The sequence below is a fragment of the Helicoverpa zea genome, chromosome 22 (assembly GCF_022581195.2).
Source record: "Helicoverpa zea isolate HzStark_Cry1AcR chromosome 22, ilHelZeax1.1, whole genome shotgun sequence".
Taxonomy (NCBI): Eukaryota; Metazoa; Arthropoda; class Insecta; order Lepidoptera; family Noctuidae; genus Helicoverpa; species Helicoverpa zea.
This window is the reverse complement of record NC_061473.1, coordinates 7,389,222-7,412,317: the sequence shown is the minus strand read 5'-3', so window position 1 is coordinate 7,412,317 and position 23,096 is coordinate 7,389,222. Positions and strand designations below refer to the sequence as shown.

The 23,096-nt window shown below is 36.9% G+C and overlaps 1 protein-coding gene across 1 annotated transcript; it reads left to right on the top strand.

The window, feature by feature from the left end:
* Window positions 1–18,792: 18,792 nt before the first annotated feature.
* LOC124641240 lies at window positions 18,793–21,367 on the top strand. Its single transcript, XM_047179279.1, has 2 exons — window positions 18,793–18,984; window positions 19,287–21,367. The coding sequence occupies exon 2, from the start codon at window positions 19,288–19,290 to the stop codon at window positions 21,313–21,315; it is 2,028 nt and encodes a 675-aa protein (XP_047035235.1). The 5' UTR covers window positions 18,793–18,984; window position 19,287; the 3' UTR covers window positions 21,316–21,367.
* The last annotated feature ends 1,729 nt before the right edge of the window (window positions 21,368–23,096 follow it).

Sequence of the window (23,096 nt, the reverse complement as noted above, 5' to 3'; positions counted from 1 at the left end):
TAAGACATTAAAGGAAGGAACTCGTTTAACTGCAGATGAACTTATAGAAATGAATGCAATTCCTATATGGTAGACTTTATTGTTATTTGAAGTATTTACATTAATTTTAAAAATTATAAATAAACTTATATATCGACTGCAAGCAAGCAATACCTCCTATCTGACTCCGGGTGGATTTTAAAGGGGAACAATAAAACTTAATAAAATCCTTATTCCGAGGTAGGTATAATGAGATACTGAAAATCCAAGTTTTCTTTATTTACGCATAGTATTGATTAATAAAGTTTTTTGTTTTTATTTTGAATCTTAACCTTTTCACCGCCACGCCATATCGGTATTCCTATGCCCTGTACGCCAAGCCCGAAAATCTTAATTAAATATCTACTAAAAAATAGGGATTTCAACATTATATCGATACCCATTATTATTATTTTTTTTATCAATACTTGCCAGATAAATGGTCGATCATTAATATGTTAAAAAGAACATTCCAATATTAAATATTTTACAACGTTCCACTCAAGTAGTTCCGAAGTTGTTAATAACATAAAAACAATGATTAAGACACACAACAGTTAAAATGAAAATAACTCTAGGTACAGCACTATTCTCAGTACTGATGTACCTCACTGTCGGGAATAGCCGACATTGGCGCCGTCGACGAGTCTTTTATAAGACATCGTTGCATGTACATTAGAGTTGTACCATAGTGTCATACAGTTTATCGCTGTTAGTATCTAATTAAATTCAAAGGCCACAGTAGTTTGTTTTTATTATTCTTGAAATTTACACTTATTGCAACAATTCGGGTTGTTAATGGATTGAATGCAAATAAAACTATTTATTTACCAATCATTTAGTTTAATTATTGAGTTATATTATTAATAATTACTTTGAGATCATATTACTTACATGTCACTTATGAATAATATTATCACGTGATATTATTACATAGCAACAATTTTTATAACAGGAACTTTCTAATATTCTCACTAATCAGATTAATTATATGTATAAAATAAATCAAAATTTTCGTATGAAATTGCGTAGTATATACGTAACGATTTTTAAGTATAACGATATTTATATTCTTAAAATAGATACATTATTTAGTTTCTCGTATCTAACCTAATTAAACATTAAAGGATCAACAATCAACAATTATAAATGCTCACTGATCAGTGTTCAAAAACTACAAAACTCACTAAAAATACTTATAAAATATCAACAATAGTACATAATTAGGTATAGTGTAATAGTGTTGCAATAATAGAAATATCTCTTAAAATGAAATACTGAAAATAAAATTTACTAAACCATTTTTTAAATTAGTCCTAAATCTCGTAAAAATCTATAAAAATTCAAAACATACAAATGTCAGTTATATTAATTATCATAGGTACTCAATAGTCGTCTTGTAACGATAAAATGACACAGAAAAATAATAATATTCTTATAATAATCAACAATTGTATATAGATAATTTTAAATATCACAGATCAACATTAAAATCACATATTTTGTTAAAAATCAACATGTTATATAACAATAAAATATCTATTTATTGTGATATTTTTCGAAACATGGTGCAGCACAAAGATAAACGTTACATATTTTACACCAGTAGCGAGTCTCCTTTCGTTTTTTTTTTATTGCACAGAACTTACATCTTTGATGTTTTGCTATGCGACTAGGCATGTGGTCTTTTGCATTGCCGGGTAATATGCTAAGGGGATTGTTAAAACCTCGTCCAGTTCTTATGGGTCTTTCTAAAACGTTACCAGTGTTGTAACAATCTATCATTTGCCGAATTAGGCTCAGTTGGAAGTCGGCAAATGCTAAATTCGGTATACCTTTTATCATTTTAAAACAAAAAAATGCATTTAAAAGGTGCATATCAAATATATGAAAGAATAGTTTTTTGTACGATTTTACTGTTTTTCGTATGCACTGAAGTGACGGTAACAACATGTCTGCAGTATCAACACTACCCATATTTTTAGAGTAGTCTAAAACAGCTTTAGGTTTCATGACTGGTAAACCCGTTCCTCTATTTATTCTAGCTGATGGTTCCATGGAATTATCATGAATGGTTGATAACATGTATATATATTTTTTGTCCCTCCATTTACATGCCATAAGGGATCCAGAATACTGCGTTTCCATTTCATGTAGATTTAGTTTTCTGCTTAAATTAGCCATACACTTTCTATTTTGTTTTACAGTACCGCAAGCATAAATGTTGTTATCATATAAATATTTAAATAATAGTGGACTTGTGTACCAATTATCTACATACAAATGACGGTTTGAGCCAAAAAAGTCTTTCAGTAAAGACGATACAACGGCTCCCCCAACGCCTAAATTTGCTGGATCGTCAATATCTGTAGCTGCACCACAGTAAACTATAAAGTCTATTATTAAACCGGAATGTACATCGCATAAAACAAATAATTTTACCCCAAATCTATTTCTTTTTTTTGGTAAGTATTGTTTAATTGTTAAACGGCCCTTGAAAGGAACAATACTTTCATCTATACACACATCTCTATACGGCGTAATGATACTTTTAAATTTTCCTCTCGCGTGAGCGATACATGCTTCTATTTTAGAAAGAATTGAATTTTCTTCATTTGGCCGGGAAAAATGTAGCATGCCTAAAATCATGCAAAATCTATTTCGTGACATTAATTTAGAAAAAATGGGGGCATTTAATAAAATATCTGTCGACCAATGTTCTTCAATAGTCAAATGACGATTTCGGGTCATCAGCATCATAATTGTTAAAAAACATTGCATTTCTGGGACTGTAACATCATACCATCTATGCAGGCGTGAATGCATTCGTAAGTCTACTTTCAACAGAAAATTGTTGTGAAATTTATTTGTCATTTCGACAATGAATGACATAAAATCATTGTCCATAAAATGTTGAAACACGTCGAGTTCAGTAAAATTTTCAGAGGGAGTAAAATGCAATCCAGATGAAAAGTCATCAAAAGCGGCAACTTCTGATGGCCGTCCTTCTGTAGTCCACTTAAACTGTTCTGTCTCACGATTTCTGTAATGACGATCATGTCCAGAAGTTGAGGGCGTTTCATCAGACAGTTCTTGGTGACCAGCAATCGTCGGCTGTAACGCATAAACCACTAATTAAATATTTGTGATCAAATAACACAACCATATAAATTTAGGAAGTTTGTTTGTTTAATCGTTTAAAATCAAACATTTATAATAAATAAAAATTCACCTAAATATCTAAAAAAGTATTTCAAAAAATCCTGATAGTAATTTTTCTATAGTCTACTGTATTTAATTGTATATTTTTGTATACTGTATTTTATATGAATTGATGGTAAATAAAAAATCTAATCTGGTAATACTGAAACCAGCTAATGACAATTCGCCGAATATTATTTATAAAATTTCGTCTGCGTGAAGTTATATTTGTGTGTCGCAGTTAAATAATTTGGCAAAATAAATATATTGTACTTATATTAGTTTGATTTCACACTGACAATAAATATAACAAGTAGGTAAGTATAATCAAGTACTATTATCATTTATTTACTTATTATAATCATTTATTATCTGAATCATTTGTTTAATTTCAGGATTAAAACAATGTCACAAAAACGACCAGGATCTCCGTCGATACTATCTGGGTATATAAAGTTTCGTTGCAAAGAAGATACAATAAAAAAAGAAGTAGCCACACAAACAGTCAATGAGCCTTACGTGGCTCGTAACAAAAACAATATATTATTTGAACCAGGCGCATTGTCCAGAGTGGACTTCTATAATCAACGCCCTTCAGATGAGAGGAACGAAAATTTCTCCAGATTAATCGCATTTGAAATGGAAAGAGTACCAGAAGATAGGCGTACTAATTTGTACGCGCAAATAATTAATTTAATCAGAATATACCGGGGTGATTCCGATTTATCCGAAAGTGTTGATTTCATACCAGAATGTCCTTCTGACGAAGATGAAAATCCTTTACCATTAAATATACGGTACAAGAAAATTGATTAAATTTTGATTAAGGTTAATTAAGGTTTGATTCAATCAATCAATCAATCAATCAAAAGGTTTGATTATTTGTTTTTAATTATTATTTCATGATTAAGTTCCCAAATAATTTTGTATTGTTACTATTTGATCCTTACAAGACTGATTAGCATAATGCAAATAAACAATTTTCAATTTTTTTTAAGTTAGGTTCGACAAGTAGGAACATGTTTGCCGGCAAACTCGCGTCGAAGCTCATGCGTGATACAATAGGGATTTATTACTTGTTATTGTAGGTAATATTGTAAGTCAACATAAAATATTATTATTAGGTATGCTCATTTTGTAAAAGTTTGTTAAATTAAATAAATTGTAGACATCTATGGTGTTTCATTTCATTTGTTAATAACTACAAATGCATATTTATGTAAACTATTCATAATTGTTTCTGATTTATGAAACACGGTAGATTCACACCGAAGTGGCAGCGCAGCGGCCGGCACTTTTACTGTTAAACGATTTTAAGCTTTATCTCGACTAGGAAATGCGCAGTATCGCTTGAAAATTCAAAAAGGCATGCGGCTCCGCGAGACCTTGAGAGTTCACAGGCGATACTGCGCATTTTGCAGTTGAGGTAAAGCTTAAAATCGTTTGCTAGTAACAGTGCCGGCCGTTTGGTTTGAATTGTGCCATAAGCTAATTTTAATTTGTGGGTAAAAATTGATTGTGGGTAAAAATTGTTTTCGTAATTTCTCAAGCTCAGTTGAATATGATTATATAGGTACCCTTACAAAATGTAAGCGAGTAGGCGAAATAAGAGAGCACTCTTTAGAATATAATAACCAATTAAGTATGTACATACTTACATGTAAAGCAAAACACAACTTTAAATTAAAATTAACTTACCTCTAAATCATCTTCATCTAAAGATTCAGAAAACTCATCGTCTTCAGTACCTTCCAAGATACGTAATAATTGTTCAGTGGTAAATAGGATAAAGGCGGGATAGATGCCGCAGTGGGATAGATGCCCCATTTTTAAAAAACCTAACTTCCCATGCTCGCGATTAAGAAACAACCGTTTAACTAGAAGCCACAAGCACCCCGCACCTAAATTAGCCACGCGCCATCGAGGGATGAGGTCGCGTTTCGCTCGTGTGTGAATTCATCTCCGCGGCGAACTTACAGCGAGCGTAAAATTTTTAAAGGTGAGTATTTGCTGTTGTATAACTTTATAAGTAGATATTAATTCCATCAATTTTTTTATTACGTATGTATATTGTTTCATGAAGTATACATTTTGATGTAAATAGTTGCTCTATTGTATTTATTTATTTAAAAAAAATACTAGGGTATCTAACCCTGTCAAAAAGGATAGTTGCCCTGATTTTTTACGGTATAGGTGCCCCTAGGGGCATCTATCCCTCCATACACCACGTGTACCCTGAATGTATTATAAGTGCTTTGAATATATATTTTTCATGTGTTTATGTATAGGTATTTACACTTTTTATTGATTACGAATGATTTACAGTTCAAACAGTGAAGATGAAGACAATTCACTTAAGAACAAAGTTAAGGAATAGAAAACTAAAGGTTTGCCGGTGAAGAAGACTAAAAGAGATGGGCAGGATGAGCCTAAAGATACAAATAAAAATAACTGCATATAATGCTTTGAAAACTATGAATAAACAAAGTCTAAATCCGACTGGATTCAATGTGTAATGTGTCAGTGCTCGTTACATGAAACCTCTATACTTTTCAGAAATTTTTGCTCGAGATGTAGAAAACTTAAAGCACTGTCCGGTTAAATATTATGATGCTAAGTATATTGTGTTATTTTAGTTTTTAAGAAAAAATGATTTTTATGATTTTGCATGTTGAAACTAAATAATTAATATTTTATAATAAGTGTTTCAAATATAAAATACATTATTTTTGTTGAAAAAATACTTTTAGAATATTATTGTGTTAATTTTAATTAATCTGATAATGAATATAAAAAGATTTTAAAAACTGCAAAATACTTTTCATTTCAAATAAATTAAAGTCAAAAAATATATAAATATTATTAATTTAATATACTTAAACAGTATGAAGGGCATCTATCCCGCACCGTAGGCATCTATCCTCGCTAGTATTTTCAAGGTGGGGCAACTATCCATAGGGGTAGGCATCTATCCCCAAAAATTGAGGTCTACAAAAAGCTAAAATCTGCAAAACGTGTAGTATATAGGTCCAAAAAGACAAATTACAAATAAACATAAAGGATTAAACTAGTTACATTCATAGGTGTTATTAATGTAGAACCAATATTTATTAAATTATAAGCATATTTCAAAAAGTGGGGCATCTATCCCGCCTTTACCCTACTTCTTGTTGTTCCATATTTCCCGCACTAAAATTCACTTTATACGCTTACGACGTCACGAGTCAGTCGACTTCTGCCGACAATGGCGCAGAGGGGACTGCTTATCGAGAGCTTGCTAGGGATGCGCATGATTGGCGATAAGGGAATATCGAAAATGTATTTACGCAACTATGTTTCAGTTTTTAATATAGTAAAACTACTTTTTTCTCAGTGCTTACAATCGTTTATATTTTGTTAGAACAATAAAAACTGTAATGACAAATATTACAATACCTTAAGTTACCTAAATTAATTTAAGAATATAATATACGTCAACATGATACTACATCACTAGCAGTCGGCTCTGCACGACATTGGCGTCATGGGACTTACTTTTTTAACCATAAATTATTTTACTTTTTATCATCAAATATTTAAATGAGGAATATGCATTTTTGTTTACTGTATGCAACTAAATAATGTTTAGACATTCAGCTTTCAAGGTGTATCAATAAAATACATAAAAGTAATGATTTAATAGGTTTATTTTGTATTTTTCTGCGACCTGTTTTTTGTCGAGTATAGCCGTCGTTGGCGCACAGGGCACGCTTGCTCATGTCGGCTATAGCCGACATTGGCGTTCAAAAGGTTAAGCTACCTTAAACCTTTTTGGTAGATACAAGTTTTTTGAAACAAAAATGTCAGATAGGAGGTATTGCTTGCTTGCAGTCGATATATGACTTAAAACTAGTACATTGCATCAAAAAATTGCTCCTCATCGCTGTCACCGGGTAATGTACCCAGAAGGCTGGCAGCATTGCCACGTTGGATGGATAATTCCTATATTAGATAAAAATCAAAATTTGAAAAAAAAAATACTCAGCATTATACTCAAATGCAAGTAGGTATGTTATTGTCAGGTATTACAGAATGTGACAATTTAGTTTACTCTGAAATAGGAAAGGATTTAGCTGTAAGAACAGTTTTATTTTATGAAAATCATTTTTGGAAATTTGTGTATGTCTTGTTAATGTTTATTTTGGGAAATTTCTTCCTAGAATAGTTAGCGAGTATGGATCAAATTATGACTGAATTTGAATAAAAATAAATACAACTTACAATACCCTTCCGATTCATAAGCTTCCCTTGTTTCGCTTTTAGGTATAATTTTTAATAACTACATCACACGTAAGCCTTATCCACACTCACGCCGAGAACACCCGAGAACACCCGAGCAGCGTGAATGTGATCCATTGCTCGCCCATCTCGTTCTCGCGCTCGCCTGTTCTCGGTTCGGTGGCGGTATTTTGACCCGAATCAAAGGATGTCTCGGGCGAGATAGGAGAAGAGTATCACATTCTCGTTCGATCTCTGATCAATGCATGTCTGACTACCGGCAGGTGGTGTGTTCATGTATATTATCTGTGGCTGCTTATGTTACGATCTCAGATCAACGCATGTCTTATCTATTATGTCTTACCGGCCGCGTGTTCATGTGCATTATTGTATCTACTTATGTCACAATTAGTTAGTGCAGCGAGTTATTTTAAATTCCGGTAATTATTCCCATGTAAGAAATGTGGAGTGATTCAAAAATAAGATCACAAATTGATTATGTTACTGGATATGTGCTGCGCAAGTTAAAATAAAGTGCAGTTTGTGCAAAGAATCATTATCCTATATCATATATATATTATTATATAAAGACACAATTAATAGTTCAATAAAATATTTTATTTTATTTAATAGTTCAATTCAGGAAAGGGAATATTCTCATAATAAAAATTGCCTCACATATCCATCACTTCCATTAATAAAGTGTTTTTCTAACATTCAAGATGTGGTCATGAGGATATTAAGAAAAAAACGATTATCGACAATGTAATGCAATACATCAAAACTATATTATCAATAGTTATTGACTACAGCTTTATAAAATGCGAGAAACATAAAATTGAAGTAATTTTAAAAATTGAGCAACTTGTGCTCAATTTATTTGTATATAACTGGTGCAAAAATACAATTAAATTATTAACAGGGCCCAGAACTGATTTTGAACAAAATGATGTAGTCCAAAAATTAGCACTTACATATTGTACAAAACGATAAAAAAAAGATTTTGTATTATTTACTTTGTTTTATTTTAATTTCCTAAATAAAATTCTCAATAAAGGAAAGGTAAAGGTAGAGATGTAAATAACGCGTATGTACTGGTCGATTCAATTTTTAGTACTTTTTACTCCAAAGCTAGGTCTGGAGGATCACGAACTTCTAAACAAAAGATTTGCTTTAAAAGTATTTAGTATTATTCATGAGTCAGATAGTTCATACACCTTATTAGAGTGCCACAAATTTTTCAAAAACATGCTGAAAAATTCCCGTCAACGCAACGAAAGCAAACAAGAACGAATATCTAGAACGAAGAATCGACCAAAAATAAAAGCAATGCGTAAAAAATCGTCTAACGGTGAACAGCCATCTTTACCCATTACTGAAACATCTACATCAGAAATTCGTTTAGAGATATCATTACCCGTTACTGAAACATCTGCATCAGAAAGTGGTAGTGGTAGTGGTATCATTGGGATCATTTTTTTTGTTTTGACTTCTTCTATCTATATTAATAATTTCGTCAAAGGGTACGGTAGACTCGATCGAAACCTTATATGAATAACAAAACATAAAAAAATATTAATTTTAAGTCGACAACATATATCCGCAAAATTCGGATTATGGAGAATTTCGTTAAATTTCAATTGCACTGAATTAGTTAGACATCGTCCGTTTTACGTGTTGCCTCCAAAATTACATAATAGAGAAACGTGTGCCTGTACACGCCATGCAAATATGTTTTATAAATTAACAAAGCTTTACAAACTTGGACTTTTAAAAACAAATAAAATTGAAGAACTTCTGAGAGATATTTCTTGAGATCTAAACCAGAAAAATTGCATGTACGGAGATTGCCAATTATGTGTGAGTAAGAACCAAACATCATTCTCAATGGTGATAAGACTAGTTTTCAAATTTGTCCGAAAGCAGGTAAGGTCGTAGGACCAAAAGGCTGGAAAAACATCTACGAAGTGAAACGAGGCAGTGAAAAGGAAACTATCACTGTTATGATAGTCATCACAGCTGCTGACGAACTTGTACCACCGATCGTAGTTTTTCCATATGTTAAAAAACCTCCTAAAGACGTTGCACTTAGTGTACCGCCGACGATTATGGCAACACCGAGGTGCCCGCCGCGCATCACGCCACCTGCGCGCGAGCCAATCGCAGGCGGCGGTTCGAACTGCGCGCGAACTGCGCCCTGCGTCATCCAACGGGAGGCCGCCACGGTGACGCCGGCGCGCTGGAGAAGGGGCGAGGACGGAGGCGTCGAGAGCGGCGCTCGTCCACTTGCCTTCACGGGCCGTCGAGATCAACAACTTTGCCAATACGTAACGGGTCCAACGCATCTCTGCAATCTAAAGGAGATTGGGCAAGAATGTATGAAGTTTGGTCCAAATGTCCACAGTTGTGCTACGCATTTTTATTTGTCCACGCAAGCGCGCGTACACATGGCTTGAAGAAAAAAAAAGTAAAAAAACCCGTCGTTTTATTTGTTGACTGCCATAAATCACATCGCACTTATCATTTAAGTGAATTTTGTGACGCAAATCAAATAATTCTGTTCACGCATCAACCGCGTGATCATGTCGGCGGACGATGGCGGCGGATGAGGCGCGGGCGCGGGGGAGACAGCCGGCGAGCGGCGGCGGCGCAAAATTAACGTTTACACAACTACCTATTGTACTTACCTTGTTGAAGATTAAACAAAAATTATACAAAATACAGTCCACTCACTATAAACCTACCTGAGCTCCGAACAATTCTGTACGCTTTACCACCAAACACTACGCACATCCTCCAGCCCGCCGATGTAAGTGTTTCGGCCTTTTAAGTCTGAATGGCGAAAAACTATTGAAAGCCTGGCAGGATAAGGAAGGAGGGAAAGCCCTTGAACAAAGTAACGTTTTGTCCATTGTTGCAGAAGGTCTTAGACAAAGATATGTCACAAACAATATGTGTAAAGAAATTAGATTTCTTTCAGTATTTGTCTGTGGATAAAACAGTCCCTGTTTTACCTTCATTATAATTAGACGGTGTTACTGTCAATACTAGTGTCATGGCGGTACAGTGGATAAAGCCGAGGTTTGGTTTTGAAATATGGCGATAGTGAGGCTAAGTGAACGTAAACAATAAATTATTATACTTTGGTGGAAGAGGAATCGACAAGTGAATAATAAACTTTTAATGTCGTTTCTTTGTATTTTCAGGTACGATTGTAAACCTGATTTCTATTGCTTTAGTAGTGGTTAAAAAGTGTTAACTTATGTTAAAATAAATCTTTGTTTTTTCAGAGCAACACAACGTTTAATTTTCCAAGATTCCCACTATAATTGTCTTATATGTACATGTAATTTGCAATATTGTAGGTTATATAGTCTGTGTCATTTCAAAACTTCAAAACCAAAACAAACATTTTGCTCATCTGGATTATATCTTTTTTATCTAAATACGAGATTTCAAAGCTCCAAATGACTTTAAGCGGTTAAGTGGACTTTAAGAAAAAGTTGTACCCCTACCCAACGGCATTCTACTTGTCCTCTGTTTTAGTTTGGTTCTAAAACTATCGAAAGTAAATACACAGTACGTAACATTTATATTTAAATATACAACACAGATTTTGTGAACTACGTATATTAACCAAAATAATTATCTTTTATTGTCTCGTAACGTACTGTCTTCGTTGAGTCAGCTGGAAGAGCTAGTAAGCTTTTTGGGAAGCAAAGCATGGTTGGTAATTACGGGTCATGGTCGATGATGGGTCTTGCTTCTTACCTCTAAATTATCAATCCTAATATATGGGTGGTTGATGGCATCTACTGCGTACCTTAGACATTGTTCTTGCATTTTCACATAACATTACTTGGTACTTAATAACAACTCGGCTTGATAAATATACTAGTGTTTTATACTGGGTGCAGCCATCCATTTTAGGGGTCGTCCTAAAAGTATGCCGTAAGGGCTTATACGATGACATATCTATAGATGCGTTTTAAGGTAGGCACCTATTACATAAGTCACAGCCCTACAGCTACTTAAATTTTACCTAACCTAAAAGCTTGTGCATTGCATGTTGTTTTGACTTTTGTTTTGATTCACAGGAAGATGAGGTAGAGGGTACTATTGTTAAGAAGAAAGGTGATAGTGGTGGCACAAGTGGCTCTAAGCGGAGTCATAATACTGTTTCAACACGAAAGATTAATACATATTAAAAAAAAAAAACCAGGGTTGAGATTGGAGCGGGGGCATTGACTACTGGTAGTGAAATTGATATTGACTCCCAAGTAAATGATAATATAGATATTGCTTCTACTTCTGCTCAGCATACATCTACAGCTTTAACTGCAACATCATCATCAACTATAACTAGTGGCGGCTTGTCCTTGAACTCTGACTTTGCTTCAGATATTGGAAACTATATTTCTGAAAAAAAAACATGCATGAATTACCTGATGCAACCAACGCTCCACTACTAGAAAAATATTGGGTGCCTTCGCCTAACTATGATTTTCCAAGTTTTGCAAAAACACGGAATAACGTACAGAAAATATGTCTCCTTTATCAACTCTCTTGAAGGCCTAACCTCTATTGAAGGCTTTATTTGTTTATTAGCACTTATTAGATTTACATAGACTAGCCAGCATACAAGTAGGGATGGACAAAGACAGTGAGGCTGAGCGACGCCAGCGAGCGTTACTGGATGCTGAGGAGCTGGAAGCGCTACGAGAACTTAGCCGCGAAGTAGCCCCGTTCACCCCTAGGCAGTCATTGGCCCGTACACCCCCCCCCCCCCCAAAGTCGGCAAAACGTGACGCCAGTCCCCGAGTCATGTCCGGAGCGCACCTCGGCAAGCGAACTCTTGCCAAATGCTGGCGAGAAGCGTCTGCTCAGCTCGCCGGAAGAAGTTCAGGAGGCGGTACGACGGCGGATACTATCAGTCTCGAGACGCAAAGAGGTACCGCCTATTGGGGGTCTGATTGTCGGTCCATCGCCAGCGCCGGCCACCCTCAGGACACCGCCCCCCGTCAGGACCAGGCCGGCAACGTCGCCCCGCTACCAGACCTCGTCAATGCCTCCGTGGAGTGCCTTGCTGGGCTGGCCACTGCCAGTACCCAAGGTATCATGGAGGCTGTCCGGAGCAAGTCCAGCAAGTTAAACAAAGACGACATCGCGTCAATAGGCTATCAGCGGTCATCACGCACCTGACAGTACGTCTGGCCTCCGCTGAAAGTGCAGTGCGGCGCCCAGCAGCAGTCCACGAGGCTATGCCTCCTGCCGGCCCAGTAACGCAGACACTGTCCTGCGACATGGCAGCACCAAACTACGCGGCCGTACTAAAGATGCCAAAGGGTAGGCCACTTGTCGCTTAAAAGAAGGGTCCGGCGGTAATTTTCTACCCAAACACGGACAAGATTAGCTCGTCCGAGGAGACGCTCAAGGAACTGCGGGAAAAGGTAAAGCCAGGCCCAGAAGGCATTAAGGTGCAGGCGGTGCGCCGAGTCGGGAACGCAGGGGTGGTCGTAGAGACTACCTCCAAAGAGGCAGCCATAAAATTAAAAGAAGCGGCTCCAGCAACTTTGAGAACGGCTGACCCCAAGGCACGCAGGCCACTTGTGGCCCTCCGAAATTTGAGCGGCAACCCAGAGGTGGAAACAGTTCTCGAAGATCTGCATAGGGTCAACCTAGCTGAGGACAGCAAATGGCCCAGGGATCGCCTACTTAAGGAAGCTAAGTTCGCCTTCAAAAAAGGACGCCAGGGGGCAAGACTACAACAGTAGTCTTAGAATGCTCGCCGCTGCTGCGCGACAAACTTGTTAGCCTGGGACGGGTATATATAGGATGGGACGCTGTCGAGGTCTGTGACTTCGTCAGGGTCACCTGCTGCTCGAAATGCCAGCAGAACGGGCACCCTGAAAAGCACTGCAGAGCCACCGACACTACGTGCGGCAAGTGTGGTGAGGCCGGGCATCGCAAGGAGGACTGCAAGGCCGAGACTAGCTAGCGGTTAAATTTTTGGACCACCTTAGTAACAACCACTGCGCGGTGGCACACATCAGTGATCATACCTCGAGGATAGACATTTACGTGGTCTCCGTTTACTGCCAGTACAGCCATGACATATCGATTCACTTGGAACACCTGACACAGGTACTGGACCAACTGGCAGGGCAACGCATACTCGTGGCTATGGATAGCAATGCACACTCTCCACTGTGGCACTGTGAAAGTAGACAATATGTAGGTCGAGGACCAGACACCGATTATCGCAAGACCCAGATGGAAGGATTGATCCTAGGACGCGGACTGGTCATTCACAATGTGGAAGGCGAACCGCCGACATTCCACGGACCCAACGGCTACTCAAATGTGGACCTGACCCTCACCAACAGAGGAGTCCCAGTGTCACGGTGGAAAGTTCATGAAGGTGCCAGCCTTAGCGATCATCTGCTGATCACCTTTGAGGTGGGAACATGCGCGGGGCCCGCTTCGACGACTACGACACGGACAGAAGCGACGACAACGTCAGTATCCTTCCGCGAGAAAGGCGTGGACTATGATCGGTTCCGCAACGTGCTCCACAGTAGGATGGGTAGACTCCAGACAAGGAAGCCGGCTCAAGAAATCAGCAAGCAGTACACCGAAATAGTCACGGACGCCGCGGAAACCTGTTTGGGAAGACGCGGGAAGAAGGATACTGGCGGGTACGAATGGTGGACACCAGAACTAGACAAGAAACGCCACACAGTCTACAATGCGCGTAGAGCTTGGCAACATGCCCGCAGGAGCAAGAAACCCAATCAGGGAGAACTACTGGAAGCCCTGCGTACAGTGAGGACTTCATACAAGACTGCAATGAGGGAAGCCGAAGTTGCATACTTTCGTGGCATTGCGGAGTCAGGGAACGACGACCCATGGGGGCTCGCATACAAAGCTGCGTCGGGCAGAGTGCGCCCCCCCCCCCCAATGTCTTGCACGGCATTAGACTTGCAGAAGGGTTCTCTACAACAGCAGAAGGCTCTGCAAACGGCCTACTAAAGGCTTACTTAAGGCCCGGCGACAGTTACCCGGGCAACCCAATACCCCTTGGTTAGACTGGTGTCAGACTTACTGGCTTCTGACTACCCGTAACGACTGCCAAGGATGTTCAATGACAGCCGGGACCTACAGTTTAACGGGACATCCGAAACACAGTCATTGGTGTCTAAGATATACTTAGAAAGTACATACAAACTTAGAAAAGTTGCATTGGTACTTGCCTGATCCTCGAGACCCTCATACTCGAGAGGTTGGTTCTTCGCCCACTAGGCCACCACGACTTTTTTAAGGATAGATTTATCTACTAACAAAAGAAACAACACCACTACTAAAAGCACGAACACCGATCATAGTGACGTCTCCTCTGCAGAAGGAAATTTTCTAGCTGCTTTTGAAATTCAGAATAGATGCAGGCGACTTAGTTCGCAAACGGCATTTATCATCAACAAGTTCTACAGCGACTTACATAAGCAAAACTGTACCACTGACCAAATTTTTCTAAGTTGTTTTTTTTTTAATATAAATTTGGATTATAAAATGTGTACAATATATTATGAACAGGTAATTTATATAACAAGTTAAGGTTTACATACTACTTCTTCTTCTTTAACAATAAATTCTCAACAGAAAATGTATAGTTTAGAAGGGCTAGCCTAAAACATGATTTTTTACGATCTCCTGTTTGGTCAAACACAGTTACTAGCTTGCGACATGGGGCAGCCGATTAGAGCCGCCCGCTAACCTACAAATTGATTCCGAAAAATCCACGTGCTGGAAAAAATGGCTACAACAGTTCGAGTGGTATGCTATTGCTATTCGACATTCATGGCGGTGATAGGCTCAGAGGCGAAATCTACAACAGCTTCAACCTTAGCGATGAAAATAAAAATAACCTAAAAATTATAAAAGAAAGGTTTGGAGAAAATATTTCACGCCCAGAACAAACGTATCATTCGAAAGACACATATTTTTCAAAATTGAACAAGACGAAGATGAAAAATTCAACGAATTTTTAAAGAGAATAAAAACCCAAGCAAGCTAATGCGAATTCGATAAACTGTTTGACGAAATGTTGAAGGGCAAAATAGTTGTTATATATTAGATAATCTGTGCATAAAACCTGTTACCTGTTGTGTACCTGTGACTGACAGATGTACTCTCCCTCTCTCTGGATAGAATAAACACAATGGCTGCTACTTTATAAATGTTTTATTTAAACTCCACCATAACACAACATGGCGCTGCGGAAGTAAAAAAAAAATAACGACAAGGATTCTGTGCTGGTAATAACAATAAAATTAAAGCAGCAAGCAGTTATTTAAAGAAGAAAATTGCAAGATGTCGACGGATGTGTGGCGGTGTTCGGATTAAAACCCCCTTCGCCACTGACCACGTTAACCGCCGAAGCATATAAGAGGTGGATGAAGATCTTCGTATGAGGAGTCCGTCCAAGTGGCTGTGCTACTAAACTGCATGGGGGAGCAGTGTTGAAATTTTTAATACACTAAAACTACACATAGAATTTAAAAAGTTAGCACAATCTTGGTATTTTTATCATAAATTGTCATCTCCAAAGTACCATCAAAGTAATGGCCTGGCTGAACGACATATCCAACAGTCAAAAAAATGTTTAAGAAGTTAACAGAAGAAAATAGAGATATTTATGAAGGATTGTTAATTTATAGAAATGCACATACATTTATAGAAATCTATGCAGATAAACCGATTTGAAGAAATACTTCGACACTTCCATGTGGCTGATAACAACAACCTTTGCCCTAATGATAAAATGGCTAAAGTCCGCCCTCCTTTTAATTTGCTAAATAAGAAGTTTCTGCAATATGCTACGGAGAAGAAGATCAGCATAGATGAATCTATGATACCTTACTATGGTAGACACGGTTGTAAGCAGCATATTAGGGGAAAATAGAAACCGAACCGAACCGCAGATGATGTATCTGCGAGATTAGTATCAACTTGTCCCTACATGTAGTAAAAAGAAACCATTCCCTGTTAGAGAAATGCATTCTGAATTATTTTTCGATTTTGCAAGTTATTTAAAAGGACCACAAAGAAGTTTAACTTATCAGAGTGTGCAGCTTTTAGGTAAATAAAACTCGAATTTCCTCAATTTCATTATAAAATGCATGGCGACGATGAATGGCACATAGTTATTTGCAAAGAAGACGAGAAAAGTCACCTTTACCAAGATTTTTTACCGAATCTATGACGTTAGATAGTAGATGAAAAGTGACCACTGGAATTGATAAAATACAGTCGCCCCACTTTTTTAAAGGCTATAATCGTGACAACTTATTAGTGGGCACTACTGCTGATTCGGATCTGAAAAGATGCAAAGCTTTCAAGCTCAGTGTTTCAGATATATACTCTAAAACAGACTCAAGCAGTTGGAGTGACTCTGATAATGAAACTTTAGCATCAATATCTTAAAAACAATTATATGCCGCTTATTTTGCCTAGTAAATCGTACGTTTCCCAGTCAGTCGGATATATTGCCGGATGTGTCATTCAGTACGTCAGAAAAGAAATGAAATGTGAACATTGCTTGACACATTTGGTATCTTTGGAAAAATACGACTTCCATAAGTTGATTAGCTTAAGAGATAGAGGTTTAATTTTTCCTTCCTGCTAAAATAGTTATACGAAAAATTTTTAAAGAAAACGTTTTAATACAAACTAAAAATGATTATAGGCACGTAACTTCACAGATTTTAAAGAGTTTTATTGGAAATTTATCAATTTTTATAAATCTGGAGGATGCTCATCAATGCTGTGGACTTGATCACAAAGTAAACCTAATAAAAGTTCTGATAGAAAAGTATTTAATGGTACGACTGCACTATATAGCCAAATTAGAAACGAATGCTCGATGTTCAGACGCTAAACGACAATATTATAAGAAATTGGTGCAAAACAAAGGCTGTTAAAGTTTAAAGATAAAGTGAGATACCTACTCGTAACTTCCTAAGACTAAACTAAATATTTTAATAACTATGTTGATTGTTATAATAAATTGTGTATATTTTAAAATTAAAAAATCTATTAATTAAATAGCTTATTAATTTACTGTGTTTAACTACAATATTTGAGAACAATTTAACTGACTAAAAATATGGGAGTATTTCTCAATATCTGTCAACCGTAAACGCACACAGATGCACGTGTCCGTACACGGCGCCGCTTAGCTGCCGCGCACACATTAATAAAACCTGGCGTCACTTTGTTGTTCGCGCACGTTCTATCTGCCTATATTTCCTTGATCTGAGATATAAACTATATAAAACTGCTATTGCGATTTAATTTCTATTAAATTTTGACATTATTAACTTAGGAGAGACGGGCCCCTGTTGGCAAATCAAGCTCTTTTTACTACAAATCAAGACTGAATTGTTATAATTTAACGATATGTAATGCAAACAAGCAAGAAACCACCGGTTTTTTTAGGCCAATAGAGGAGCCATAGACTTGAGGTTCTAAAAACAGATGATGAATTCCTATGCAAAGTCCGATTTCTGGAAACTGTAAAAACTCCCAAATTGAAATTTTTACTACCAAGAAAAAATTGTATTGATTATTGTTCCTGCAGATTCTATCGTAAAAAATAAATAGTGATGCTCTTTCGTCTATGCTGCAGCAGATACCACCATCAGAAACACACTTGTTTCAAGAAGATAAGCTCTCTTTGTTTATTAGAGACAATGGCGGAACGTCTCGCATTTTTCCTTCCCGTTTTGGGAAATTTCCAGAGAAACCGAAGCAGCTTTTTCAGCAGCCACGAAAAAGGTGCCAACCAGTCCCAGGTCGTACGCAGAAGGCCAAAAACCCCACAACAGCGACAACAACGTCGTAAATATTGACGGGAACTTCAGAGGGGGGCAGCTAATTAACTACGAACAGCAGTGGCGTTTACTGGGAGCCTCAGCATCCGTCTTAAAGATAATAACCAACTATGCTCTGCCCTTTGCAAGAAAACCCCTTTCTGTTCCGTTAAGTCCAAAGATGATGTCAGATTTTTCGACAAGGCCCTCAAAACTAATTTTAAAAGAGATATCGACTTTTCTAAATCTAGGTGTAATCGAAAGATCAACGGCCAAGACTGGATTTTTATCAAGGATGTTGTTAATCATCATCCTCCGAGCCTTTTCCCAAACAAAATGGTAAGGTACGACAAATTTTCGACCTTCGGCGGCTAAACCTTTTCTTGAGTTCAAGAAAGTTCCGTCTGGTAAATCAGAACTACGTTCCCAAATTCTTGCAGAAGAACGAGTAGGGGAGCGCGGGGCTGGTTTTAACGGAGGTAGGTATTAACAAGCTTATTCCCGCCAAACGCGAAGTGTCAAAAGTATGGGACTGGATTTAGAATACCCTTTATACACAGCCGAACGTGTCCTGACTTGTCAGTTTTCGACCGGCCGTCGCTAGTGATAGTTGTGCACAGGACCCTCGGATTTACAGGTAAACGAACTTTTCGTACTTCGTAATAAATTGATTTAAGATTTATTTATTCGCTTAATTGAATCAAAGTTTATCCTAAATGAATCTCTATTCTATTGACTTTAAAACTATTATAATTGTTTGTAATTATTTTTACTAGATTTTTTTCTGTAATTAATGAAGTATAAAAAGTGGCCTTGGGGCTAAAATTAACAGATTGAGTATTAACATGTTAATACTTACCCCGCTCAATCTGTTAATTTTCATACGTAGGTTTCTGATATTAAACGATTGTTTTGTGCAATAATTGTGTTTTGTTATAGGATGAGAAATTACAAAAGGAAGAGCACACGAGGTTCGACGTCTCAAGAAGTATTTGAGCTGGCAGCCGAAGAAATTCTGTCAAAAAATAGAAAATTTAGAGATGTTGCTACGGAATATGATATCTGTCATGTAACACTATTTAAATACGTGAAGAAAAAAAAGGAGGGGATTCCCGTTGAAGTGGGTTACAAAAAAAATCGTCTAGTTTTCAATCCTGAGCAAGAAAAAATGATAGCAGATTATTTAGTGAAATGTTCTAATATCTATTTTGGATTGCTACCAGATGATGTCAAAAAATTAGCTTATGAGCTTGCCATTGCATACAAAATAGATAATATTCCAGATTCTTGGAAAAGAGACGGAAAGGCTGGCAAAGATTGGTTCGCTGGTTTTATGAAGCGCAACGCATCCTTGTCTATTCGGAGTCCTGAGGCGACAAGCTTAAGCAGAGCAACATCATTTAACCGTACAAATGTTCATTCATTTTTTGAAAAATATCGAGAAGTTCTTCAACGATACAATATATCTCCGAGTAGAATCTGGAACGTAGATGAAACGGGAGTGACGACGGTGCAGAAACCCAAGAAAGTGGTAGCTCAACGAGGTTCCAAGCAGGTAGGAGCTGTCACATCTGCAGAACGGGGTACTCTCGTCACAATTGCGGCAGCAGCAAATGCTATTGGTAATTTCATACCATGTATGTTCATTTTTCCACGCATTAGATATAGTGATTTATTCATCCAAAATGGGCCGCCCGGGTGTGTAGGTCTAGGAAATAGTTCCGGCTGGATGTCTGAAAAAGAATTTTCGAAATTTATTGACCACTTTCTGAAACATGTTAAAACATCAGAGCAGGAACCAGTTTTATTGTTGTTGGATAACCATCATTCTCATGTCAATGTGGAGGTCGTCACGAAGGCAAAGAACAACCATATCATTCTTTTGTCTTTCCCTCCACATTGTTCCCATAATCTTCAACCACTGGATGTCGGTGTGTATGGACCGTTTAAGAATTATATTAGCCGACAGCAAACGAACTGGATGGTTAATCATCCTGGGAAGACAATGACGATCTACGATCTCCCTGGAATTGTGAAAGAAGCATTTCCTCTGGCATTCACTCAAAACAATATCATCAACTCATTTAAAAAAGCTGGCATTTGGCCGTGCAATGAAGATGTATTTCAAGACTGTGACTTTGCGCCATCATTTGTAACTGATCGTCCCGATCCAAACACTGCTTTGATGGAAAACCAGGGATCACTTCAGCCAGGAGATAGTTCTGTCAATCTAGAAGAAGTATCACTCAATCTAGAATCTTCAATTCAAAATGAAATTTTAGATAACATGCCTGATATACACATAAGTGTTTCAGAGGTTATTGATCAGCTATCGCAAGTTCCATCGAATGAGCCGGGACCATCAAATGAGCAGCGACTGTTGAGTGAACCAGGGTCGTCAAATGAATCAGCACCGCCAAATGAACCAGGACCGTCAAATGAACCAGCACCGTGGAATGGACCAGAACTGTCAAATGATCCAGGACCATCAAATACGAAGCCTACAGAGAAATTTAATATAGAAACAGTAAGACCTTTTCCAAAAGCTCCTCCACGTGTCGAATCTAAACGAAAGCGTTCAAGGAAATCCACTATTCTCACTGATACTCCCGAAAAAATGGCCTTAGAGGAAGAAGCAAAATTAAAATCATCTAAAAAGATAAAAACCAGTCAGACTGAAACTAAAAATAAGGGTAAAGGGAAAGGGACAGGTAAAGGGAAAGGTAAAGGTAAATCAACCCGGAGAGTAGAAGTAGAAAAGGTGAAGAAGCATATTCTTCAGGATGACAGTGAAGAAGATACCTGCTGTTGTTTAGTTTGCGCCGAGTCTTATAATGACGATACATCTGGACTTGATTGGATACAATGTATTTTATGCAAAGGATGGGCTCACATCACCTGTATTAAGGGTGATATCATAAAATACATATGCCTCAACTGTATCTCAGATGATGAGTATTCTGATTAATTTTTTACAAAAACAAACTAGACAGGTATATATTTTCTGTCTACTTTTAAGTACAAATTAGATAAAGATCATTTAAACTAGTGTAACTTAAAGACTGTCTGATACTAAAAAGTATTAATTAACGCTGTGAGAATTGTTGATAAATGTAGATTTAAATAGTTTATTGTTTAAGGTAACTCATTGTGATTCTTTAAAACTGTTGATACAAAAACTTTATGGGACTGATTACGTAATACTTAATTATTAAGTTTAAACTATTTTAACAAATGTTTGAAGGCTTAAAAGCTCAAATACTCAGTAGATATAGTGGTTAATTAGTATTGATTTATAAAAACTTTAAAGATTGTTGATTATGAAAAGTTTAGTAACTTTAAAACGTTGTTTAAATTGTGTGTTAACTTGTTTAGGCTTAATATATATATATATGTATAACTATACATCTATAATAAAACATTTTTATTCGTGTAAATGATGTTTTATTTAAGTATTTCATAAAAAAATTGTCTCTGTTAATAATTGCCCCTTAAGTTAATACGTACCCCAGCTCCGTTAATATTTGCCCCAAATGCGGGGCATGTATTAACAAATGACTTCTTTGGTTTTCAAGGCTCTCTTTCTGAAAGCACTTACATACCGGATGTATTTTGATACTAATATCGTAGCTGAATAACCAAAGCATGTTGTTAATAAAAAAATAAACAAAAAAGTTCATTATCAAAGAAAATATAAACTATTATACAAAATTTGTTAGTACCAGCCCCGCGTTCCCCTACATGGGAAAGATAGACATCTCTCAAGCATACTTCCATATCCCGATAAGAGACAGTCATCGGAATCGCTTTCGAGATTTCGCTTACTGGCAGGGGCGGCAATGAAAGATTTATTGTGGTGGATGGAGAACCTATCTCGACCGGGAAGAATTTTCATACCCGAACCAAAATTATTTGTCACCACGGAGGCGTCCAACATAGGATGGGGAGTACAGGTAGGAAATCTCCACGTCTCACAGCAATGGACCAAGGATCAACTAAATTGGCATATAAATCGAAAAGAGTATGCAGTTTTAATGGCTCTGGTCAAATTTCCAGATGTGCTAAGGGGAACCATAATCGACTGTCGGTTATGGTTCAGTCGGACAACCGTACAGTTGTAGCATACACGCAGAGAAATTGGTGACAAACAGAAGTACTGAATCGAATAGTAAAATGAAGTTACAAAGTTTCTAGTTTGAAATACTTGACCCTTGTTATCTTTACGACTAATTACTCATTCCTACTAATCGTATGTTTCATTATATTATTTGATTAATGTAGCTTACAAAAAAATATAATTGAACAAAAACATCAATAATTTATGTATCATGAACAAGAATTCTGTTAATATTTATATAATGTATTGTAAGTAATAAGAAACAGAGATTCGCAATTACTAAATGATCCAATTACGGTTAATGATTTACAATGTTACTGGTAGACTACGAGTGTGTTTGTAATCAAAACAATAATATTTTTATTACAACTACATTATTGTTTGCAGTACATATCGTTCGTAGCGTCACTTAAAAATCGTTTAGTTTGGTTTACCCTTTATGTAGTGTTAGGCCTTAACAAGACTATTATAGTAAAAACCGCACCGGAAACAGTAAACGGTACAATGCATGTATTACTCCGTGCTATTTGTTAGTGTGTTTTAAAATATTATAAAATAATAATGTTACAATAACAATCGAGGTGGTATTCATAGCAAAGTATCTTGTACTGTTTATCGAAAACTGTGTTTTT

Bases quoted from the DNA above. Each gene is read 5' to 3' on its own strand.
- LOC124641240 (XM_047179279.1), top strand. From the start codon at position 19,288: ATGAGAAATTACAAAAGGAAGAGCACACGAGGTTCGACGTCTCAAGAA.